General features: G+C 37.2%; 1 protein-coding gene across 1 annotated transcript; it reads left to right on the forward strand.

Annotated features, from left to right (window-relative positions):
• On the forward strand, nucleotides 7,645-9,623 carry LOC109949031 (7-deoxyloganetin glucosyltransferase-like). Its single transcript, XM_020563257.1, has 2 exons — nucleotides 7,645-8,450; nucleotides 8,538-9,623. The coding sequence occupies exons 1-2, from the start codon at nucleotides 7,922-7,924 to the stop codon at nucleotides 9,464-9,466; spliced, it is 1,458 nt and encodes a 485-aa protein (XP_020418846.1). The 5' UTR covers nucleotides 7,645-7,921; the 3' UTR covers nucleotides 9,467-9,623.

Raw genomic sequence — 10,663 nt, forward strand, 5'->3', positions numbered from 1 at the left:
TTTTTTTTTTTGGTTGAATTTTATTCTGATTAAGGTTTCAAGCCTTCAATCACTGGAGGATTTTTTGGAGAAACTGGAATATGCCCCTTTGTTACTGCCCACCATCTATTCGATTATTTCCTCCAAAGAAGCTCCAGGTAGCAGCTCCTTTGCGTAGGCTGCAGTGCGCAGGGCTGCTTGGTTTCTTTTTTTTAAGTGATATGTTCAAAACGCATAGTTTTGGTCCAAGTAAAACCAAATAATAATAATAATAATAATAAAATAAAAAGAAAGGGCCAATAGCTAGCAATGGTTGACATCCCTTCCTCAAATGAGTTTCAATCGAAATTGGATACCCCAAATAAACCCTATCATCCCCAACTCTTAACCCTACACTTCCACACCTGAACTACCACTACCCACACCGGCCAACTCCCCAACCACATTCATTTTTTCTCAATCCTCCTTTGCCTCCATCATCCATTAGCTTTCTCTTTGCGCTTTTTTCATTATCATTGACTATCTCTCTCTCTCTCTCAAATTGGTACAAATAAATTTCATTACATTCATTAAGCAACGAAACCCTGAAAGGATCTCTCTCCCCCTCTGTATTCTTTGATTCATTAGTAGAAACCCATTTGTTTTTAGAGGCAAAAGAAGCATTGTGAAGTGGGCATAAGATGGATTTCTCTTTATGCTTTAATTAATTAAGATGGATTTTGGGTTTTGGTTAATTGATTGAGTTTTGGTTATGGTTATTTTGTATAGATTTTTTCAATTTATTTATTTGTATATATTTTTAGTTTTTAATTAATTAATAAAGATTGTTGTGGTGTGATTAAAGCTTGTTAGTTTGTATATAATTAACACGGTGAATTTGTTAATATGATTAATATGGTGTTTTAGCCTTTTAAATATAGTTTAAATCATCATGGTATTTGGTTAAATTTTTGTTTTTAAAAGCTTTTAACCTTTGAAATATTAATAATATATTAAATCAATAGATTAAAATATAATGCAACAACCCGATCCTAAATTAATTTTTAGTTATTAATTTATTATGAGAAAAGATAATTTTGCCCCTATAATAAATTATGAGAGAAAATGGTGACTTGTTGACCAGGGAGACTTTGGTAAAATTGTTACATCTCGGTCAGAAAAAATGTTAAAATAATTAAAGTAAGAATAAATTTAAATGAGGAATAAATTGAAATAAACATTAAAATAAAAGGATTTGAATTAATTAAGGTTTTTGAGAAATTAAAATATTATTTAATATTAAGAAGGGGCAAAAAGGTCATTTTAAGTTTGGGAAGGAAATTAGAAATTTTGATTGGACCATTGCTTAGAGCACGTCAAAACGGGTCCGTAGACACGTAGTGGACTCGAATCGGGATTGTAATGAAGAAATGATGATTAAAAGAAGTTCAATGGCATAACCGTAAATAATTCGAAGTTCAGTTTTTTAAAAACCCAGATTTTCTGCAGTTTGGTAGCTCGACCAGCTGACTTCCAAAGGTGATATCTCTCAACTCCGGCCACCAATTGAAGGAAGATCAGTCCCGTTAGAACCAACATACTTCCCTCTTCCAGTCCCAGCTCATCTAAGCCTCTATCCACCGTCGTGGTCACCGGAAACCGCCATGAAATAGGGCGGTTTGGACAGTTTTTGGCGGAATTTCGTGGAGCTCGTTCGGCCACCTCCGGCCACCATTTTCTTCGAATTTGGTATGTTTTTCCATCCTTTCAATGTTTTCTAGCTGATGGTTGGGTATGGATTGATCAATTTCTAGTGTAGGCAACTCGATTTGTAACCCAAAATGTGGCCGGATTTCGGGATGAGATTCCGGCCACTTCCGGTCATTTTTTGAGGTAGGTCCAAGAATAAAAGTGGTTTCAAATAGGGTGTTATACCTAGGATAGGAGTTTGGGCCGGAGGTTTGGAGTATTTCTGGCTGCCGAAAATTGATCAAGCTACCCACGCGCTGCCAGCTTGTGTGCGGCGCGTGGGCTGCATAGTGAGGTCACTCTTAGTCCTAGAATGATCCTCATGTCTTCACGAGCACATAGGAATTCGCGGATCTCAATTTGGACAACGTTTGTGCCCCAATCGGATCTCTCATATTGTGTGATTTCCGGGTTTGATACATTTGAACTGTTGGATCGTAGTTATTCTCGTATATGTCAAGCTAGACAATTCCCGAATTGTGTAGGATTCAACGGATCGGGAATCGGAGTCCCGGATACTCCGAAAAGGCCAACCCTAGAGCTATGTTTACAATAATCGTTTGATCGTACGATCGTTAGTAGTCCGACAGTCCGATCGAGACCAAACTCTCGGGACATGTGTCCTAGGCATGTTAAGACCTCTAGGAACTCTCGGATCGGAATCTTGAGGTCGTGGACCCGACGGGTTCCCGGGTTGACTTTTTGGGGACTTATCTCTTTTTGAGTCCCGAGACACTTCTAGACTGTTCTAATCATTGGAAAGGCTTACATAGGCTTGAGAATGACTTCAAATACAATGCACGCACTTCTAGGAGCCCAGGGCCAGGACTTTGGATTAAATAACGAGGATGAGCTCCATGCGATATGTTTGAGCCTTTAGAAAGCTCATGCGCTTGCGAGTGTTCACTTGGTTTAGTTGTAGTTCTAATTTCATGATTTTATGTGATTTCGAGATGAGTATTTAATTATCTGTTTATTTATCACCTGTTTATATATGTTCATATGGTTAATTGTGTTGTAGGAGTATAAATATAATATTGGAATGGTATTCTAAGCAGAGATCGAGATAGTTAACAAACTAGCCAAGTATTTAGTGTATATATATATGTATTTAGTTTAGTTGAGAACCAATCTATTTAAAGTTTATATAAATGACGAGTTATGGTTTTCAAACCCACCGCGAGGGTACCCCCCAGTTGCCTTGAGACAGTTTGTTGTTTTGATGATGCCCCACGAGTTTTGGGGACGCTTGAACCGTATAGTGCGAGGATTGTGGCTCAGATTGAAGTGTTATCTTTGAGACTTGCGAGGATTGTGGCTCAGATTGAAGTGTTACCTCTGAGACCTGCGAGGAATGTGGCTCGGTTAACTTTATGGTTCCGAGACCTGCGAGGATGGAATTGACAGACTAACATTGGAATTGATTGATTATTATTGGAATTGACGGATATATGGAATTGATGGCATATATGGAATTGACGTAATTAAAGGAATTGACGGATCAGAAATGGGGGTACACCTAGGTGGAGAGAATTTAAGTTCTGAGATGCTTTTAAACTAAATTGAGGATTTTATACAGTTACCATTATTTTCTTAAGCGTCACATTTGTTTTACAAGCGATAGATGGAAATATATATAGATTCTAATCAAGTTATTGATATATATATACAGTCCCGATCTCTTGGACCACAGGAGTTCAAGAGATTTGTGGTCACTCACCGTTGGATGTAAATTCAACGGTTCACTCAATCTTGAACTTCTTTTAAGAAACTTTTTTGAACCATTAGATTAATATCCAACGGTGAGTGACCACAATCTCTTGGACTCCTGTGGTCCAAGAGATCAGGACTGTATCTATATATTTGTGAAATTTATGAAATTTACGTGAGTTCAATACAAGGGTGTTCGGAACTTATAATCTTTAACTTATGTTATTTTATTTTATTTTATTATATTCATTTATCTTTATCTTGCATTATTTTATATAGTATTAAATATCTTGAGTTTTTTTAGCATATTTTGACCAGATGTCTCCTAAGTCCAGCGAGAATTACAGGTCAGGACGTGTCACCATTGGTGTCACGAGGAATTGATGGTTATGGCTTTCCAAGCATGATTACTTGATATAAATGCTTTTATTTCTTCTTTTGATTATATATTGCTATGTGAGAAATGCCAGGAAGTTTGAAATAGAGAGCTAAGATGAAATATGAGAACTAGAGTGGTTTTGCAATTAAAGAACTACGTGTGGCTTGATCCCTCAGTAAGGGTACGTAGGCAGCTTATGGTTATAAAGTGCAGCCACGAGTTAGAATGCTTGAGATTACCAATGCAATAGTGTTGTTTTGAAAGTTGAGATGAATTTTATTAGCAGATTGTTCATTTGATTTATGGCAACCTGAGACCAGAATATTATGATGCTTAATTTGTTTGGATATAATTGAATGCATGCTGAACAATTTAGTTATATAAATGTTTGATGACAGGTGAAAATTTTGGGGAATGAGTAAATTATAGGGGAAACTCTGCCGAATTTTTCGGCAGAAGATAATATTATTTTAAAAGTGGATTTTTAGTTAGAAGGGCAATTTGGTCTTTGTGCCCGGTATTAGCGAGGTGTTGGATACTCATAGGGTTCGGTTCGGATTCCAAAGTGAAATTTGGGTCGGGTCCTGTCATATAAAGTCTCATCATTCTTCAGGCAATTGTGCACTAACTAACCATGATGCATTATATTAATAATATATTAAATCAATAGATTAAGTTATAAAGTTAAACATTTTTCAACAAATTATGGGGAAGATTCTTGAAAACCTTGTATATGGTGTTGGACATTTCTCAGTGTAAATTAAAAGTAAACGATTATCATTATAGAAATAAGCATATAATTTCTTATTACCACATCCTACAATTAAAAAACTGCTTCAGTTCGTGGGGTGTGTTCTCAAGGGAGCGCAGATGGCCTGGAAAAAACGGTGGCAATTTTGTGTGTGGAAATTGAGTTTGATTCTAAGTGTGCCATCTGTTTAGCTTTCGAACATGATTCTAAAGGGAACCCAATCTTTTTTATATATATTTTTAATACAAGCGATAGTCTAAACTACAAAAGAAGGGAGGGAGTTTCTCACACATACACTATCAATGTGCCATGGAAATTCGAACTTGAGATCATTAGTCTGTTTGTTAAAACCATTTTCCAATGGGCTAGACCTCATTGGCCACCCCAGTCTATTCTTAATTTGCTTGTTGAGGATTGTGTTAGGTTTTGTAATTAGGCCTATAGTAGCAATTATGTGCTATTTTCACAAGATACGACACATAGCAGATTATGGTTCACTAGTATTCGATGCGAAAACATGGGCAGATCTATGTGCCACTCCAGCCCAGTGCTGAATTTTGAGAATATAACTTAGGCTAAGTTGTCCAAGTCCAAACTATGTAAATCAAATATTAGCCCACCCGCTGTGTACAAATAAGGCCACCTCTGCAGAAATTCCAACCATTGGAATGACTGGAATCCATGTTATGCAACTTTGGAGCCATGTGATGCAACTTTGAGCCCGTTTGATCATGTATGTTTATAATAAAGATAAATAATTTTTATGTAATAAATGTTTGTTGATATGTGGTCATGTTGGCCTATAAATAATCTGGATTTGAGCAAGTCATGCAACACGCGCATACATTATATCACAAAACCAAAGATTGCTTCCCCTGTAGTTTCCAATAAGCCTCATGCGGTTTGTCTTCCTTTGCCAGCTCAAAGCCATATAAAGGCAATGCTCAAATTAGCAAAACTCCTCCGCCATAGAGGCTTTCACATAACCTTTGTCAACACAGAGTTCAACCACATGCGCTTTCTAAAATCTCTTGGACCTTATTTCCTTGATGGCCTGCCTGATTTTCGATTTGAAACCATTCCAGACGGCCTTCCAGAATCAGATGAAAATGCCACCCAAGAGGTCACTTTGCTTTGTGAGTCGTTCAGAAGTTTCTTGCTCTTGGCTACGTTTCGTGAGCTCGTAAAACTCAATGAATGGGGCAGTGGCATGGAGATTCATAACAATGTCAAGAGAGATGAAGTGGAGATGCTTGTTAGAGAGTTGATGGAGGGAGGGAAGGGTAAGAAATTTAAAAAGAAGGCTAAGGAGCGGAAGAAACTAGCAGAAAATGCAACTGATCCACATGGCTCCTCATCCATTAACTTAGATAATTTAGTCCATCAAGTGCTGTTAAGAAAAAACTAAATGTTATCCATCTCCATATAAATAAAAAAATCGCCACATTATTGTTGGTATCTCTATTATTACTCTATATAGCACCCTTATTCATGTATGATGTCAATCGGAGCCTAATAACTGAAGGAAGTTGAGGTTCTATCCCAAAATCAATTGGCAATAGGAGTAGCCCAACTCCTTATAAACCCAGGCTAGGTCCCTTAACATTTCAACTTGGAGAAATGCTTTGGAATCGAGGTGGGGGTTTCTTGGTGACCTTTTACGAAGATTGATCTAATTAAATTTCGTGAGCACTATATTATGCATGATATTATTATTTGATTATTATTGTTATTGGGTGTTTAAGTGTTGTTAATTATCATCATGTTATTTTATTAATATTGACATGAACATATGTTATTGGTGATGGCTGGAATTCTTGGGTTGATAAAGAAAGTAAGAAAAAGGGGGTAATGGGAAGGATCTTTTATGTAGTTGAGTCTAACTCTTGGCAGGTACCAGGTCTCAAGGATCCCACAGTGCACATGGTTTTCATTTGGTGATTCGGGACTGGCGACAAGAAGTTAGACAAGATGATTAACGAAAAGGGCATTATGAGATGATTGAAATGGGTGGTAGTTCATATAAAAGGGGAATTATGAGATTATTAATAATGTGATATTTAGCTGTGTGATTACATGTCACTTAATTTAGTTATATCAATCTACTGTGGTGAGGTCTCATGTCCCTACTGAGCGGTGGTTTCTCATCCCTCACCCTGTTTAATTTTTCAGATGAATTAGTGGGCATGACAAGGACTAAATCAGTTGAGGCTGAACTAGATAAGAGTGATAGAGCTTTATTTTTTTTAATTGTAAAGTTTTAAGATTTTGGAAGCTATTTTTATAAGAAAAGTTTATTTTATGTTTCGGCTTCTTTTTATTCTATTTTACCTTTTATTTTCTCATACACTGGGCACGGGGTTTCCACTGACCCCCGGGTCCGGGGCGTGACAAGGGTTAATCGTTTTATTCGTTCTTGAACTTAGACCCAATTTGCATTTGAGTACCTCAATTTCCAAAATCGTTCCCATATTCCTTTAACTTCACTTTTGTTAGGACAAATGGTCCTGCCATTAATTTTGTTAACTTTTTCTGTTAAATGCAGGGGCAAAATGATATTTTTATATTAAAACCCAAAAAATAAATAAATAATCACATCTTTAAAATAACAATAAAATCAAATCAAATAAAAAACCAACCAAAAAAAAATCGAGTTTGGGGAGAGTAGAAATCGGGATAGAGGGGGAGAGAGAGAGTTTAATTTTAATTTTTTATTCATATTTTAATCAATTTAATACAAAATGAGGAGAACTACCCCCCCTCTTCTTCTCTTTTTATTCACTACATGCCGTGCAAAGAGAAGAACTAAATGAGGTTAGGTTATTAAAATTGAGTGAGCTAGGATTTTATTTTTTTTGGCTGGAAAAAAGAAGCCACCTGGGTTGCCAAACTAAAGGTACATCCGTGGGTGAGCTAGGATTTTATTTTTTTGGCTGGAAAAAAGAAGCCACTTGGGCTATAGCCCAGGTTTGCCAAACTAAAGGAAAGTCTGTGGGTGGGCTAGGATTTTATTTTTTTGGCTGGAAAAAAGAAGTAGGTTTGCCAAACTAAAGATCCGTCCCTGTTTCCACTTCAACCCATTTACAATCAAACTATTTTATGACTAAAACACTTCACATTAATGATAATTTTATTAAACTAAAACACAGTTTTATGAGTCTACTTATGGAGAAAAACTTAGTTGCAATGAGATAACACTATTTTGCTATCCCTATTTCATAAAAGTCTTTCTCATACTTATGACTATGGTTGCAGCCTGCAATATTCTTAAAATAAAAAAATAAAAAAAGTAGCTATTCTGAAGGACATTACCTCACTTTTGCTGTATAAATAATCTGCATTTGCAAGCACTGCAATGCACACACAAAAGCTAAATGGATTCCAGAGAAGTAGCAACTAAGCCACATGCTGTTTGCATTCCATTCCCTTATCAAAGCCATATAAAGGCAATGCTTAAATTTGCAAAGCTCCTCAACCACCGAGGTTTTCATATAACCTTTGTTAACACAGAGTTCAATCACAAGCGCTTTCTTAAATCTCAAGGACCCAATTCCCTTGTTGGCTTGCCTGATTTTCAATTCGAAGCCTTCCCGGATAGCCTTCCGGATTCAGATGAAGATGCCACACCAGATGCCACCTTGCTTTGTGAATCCATCAGGAAAAAAAAATTCTTGGCTCCCTTTCATGCCCTCCTTGCAAAACTCAACAATGATGCCATATCAACATCCCACAATCCTCCTGTGACTTGCATAGTTTCAGATGGTTTCATGTCCGCGTTCACAATCACAGCTGCTGAAGAAATCGGAGTCCCTATAGCGCTGTTCTACACTATAGCTGCCTGCAGCTTCATGGGATTTAAACAACTTCGCGCTGTGGTCGAAAAAGGACTTTTTCCACTCAAAGGTGAATAACTACGAATTAAAAGCAATTGTTGTTTCTAAACATGCAAATGAAATGTTTCTTCAATTGAATTTCATTTGTCTATTGCAGATGAGAGCTGTTTCAAAAATGGCTATCTGGACACCGTAATAGATTGGATCCCAGGAATGAGAGATATCCGTTTAAGGGATCTCCCGACCTTCGCGCGAAACACAAATCTGGATGACACCGGATTTAACTTCATCATGGAAGAAACCGAAAGAGCTCATGAAGCTTCAGCAGTTGTTCTTCATACTTTTCATGCCTTGGAGACAGATGTTTTGGAAGCTCTCTCATCTATGCTTCCCCATGTGTACACCGTTGGCCCTCTTCAATTGCATCTCAATCAGATACCAGAGCACCCTTTGAAAATGGGATACAGTCCATGGAAAGAAGAAACTGAATGCCTCGAGTGGCTAAACACCAAGGCACCAAACTCAGTTGTCTATGTGAATTTCGGCAGTGTAGCAGTCGTGACACCAGAACAGCTTGTGGAGTTTGGGTGGGGACTTGCAAATAGCAAGCTTCCATTCTTTTGGGTAATTAGACCTGATCTAGTTGTTGGAGAATCAGCTATTTTGCCGCCTGAGTTTGTGGCTGAAACTAAGGAAAGAAGTCTAATAGCTGGGTGGTGCCCACAAGAGCAAGTCCTCAACCACCCCTCAGTTGGAGGATTTTTAATGCACAGCGGTTGGAATTCAACAGTTGAGAGCCTTACTGCAGGAGTTCCTATGCTCTGTTGGCCATTCTTCGGGGACCAGCAAATGGACTGTCGCTATACTTGCAATGAATGGGGAATTGGCATGGAGATTAGTGATGATGCGAAGAGGGAAGAGGTAGAGAAGCTTATCAAAGAGTTAATGGAGGGAGAGAAGGGTAAGAAGATGAAAAATAAGGTCATGGAGTGGAAGAAACTTGCAGAAGAAGCTACTGGTCCACATGGTTCTTCATCCACAAACTTAGACAATTTAGTGAATCAACTGCTATTGAGAAAAAGTTAAGATGTTTCCATAAGAATATTGATGTTATTAATTATCATTTCCATTGCCATTGTCTCAAATAATCAACTATCTGGCAATATATATGTACTACTGGTCTGTAACCATGATGCGTACTATATCTAGAATTTTATTCTAATTAAGGTTTTACTACGCTTCAGGCCTTCAACTCTAAAGTCTTTATCATTTTTCAGGCAATTGTGCACTAACCATGATGCATTATATTAATAATATTTTAAATCAATAGATTAAAAATATAAAGCTATACCTTTTTCCACAAATACCCCCGAGCTTAACGGGTTAACGGGTATTCGTGAATTGACACGACACGACACGATAGCTTAACGGGTGACTAACGGATCAATACGATATCAACATGACACCATAACCCATGCCTGAATACTGAATTTTTCGTGCGAATTCATGTCGTATTAATGGATCGTGCACAATATTGTCTCCTCTAAACTTAGATACTTTAGTCGATTTAAGAAAAAACTAGATGTTATCCATAACCATATCTCTATTATCACTGTTGATATCTCTATTATTACTCCATATAGCGTCCTTATTCGTGTATGATGTCATACGGAGCCTAATAACATGTTTTCTTGTTTTGTTCTAAAAAAGTTTTTTGAAAGAAGTAGAGACCAGTAAATGAAATTAAAAAAAATTAAACCTCCAATAAATATGGCCATGGAAACATGGTCTAACGCTAAATATAAAATAAAATAAGGGCAACTAAACTTGCCATGGCCACAGACATAGTGGCTTAATAGTAAGTAAATAAAATTAACTTTGGATAAACTGTGGTGAGGGAGTTGGAATAGTACACATTGAAAAGTATCTCAGTTTTGCTTTATAAATAATCTGCATTTGCAAGCACTGCAATGCACACACAAAATCTCAGATGGATTCCACAGAAGTAGCTACTAAGCCACATGCTGTTTGCATTCCATTCCCTGCTCAAAGCCATATAAAGGCAATGCTTAAATTTGCAAAGCTCCTCCACCATAGAGGTTTTCATATAACCTTTGTTAACACACAGTTCAATCACAAGCGCTTTCTTAAAACTCTAGGATCCAATTCCCTCGATGGCTTGCCTGATTTTCAATTTGAAGCCATCCCGGATAGCCTTCCAGATTCAAATGAAGACACCACACAAGATGTCGTTAAAAAAATAAAGTTAGACCATTTTCAACA

This window comes from Prunus persica, chromosome G4 (assembly GCF_000346465.2).
Source record: "Prunus persica cultivar Lovell chromosome G4, Prunus_persica_NCBIv2, whole genome shotgun sequence".
NCBI lineage: Eukaryota > Viridiplantae > Streptophyta > Magnoliopsida > Rosales > Rosaceae > Prunus > Prunus persica.

Excerpts from the sequence above, each read along its gene's own strand:
- LOC109949031 (XM_020563257.1), top strand. The coding sequence starts at position 7,922 with ATGGATTCCAGAGAAGTAGCAACTAAGCCACATGCTGTTTGCATTCCA. Across the intron at positions 8,451-8,537 it reads AGGACTTTTTCCACTCAAAG|ATGAGAGCTGTTTCAAAAAT; the intron begins GTGAATAACTAC and ends TGTCTATTGCAG.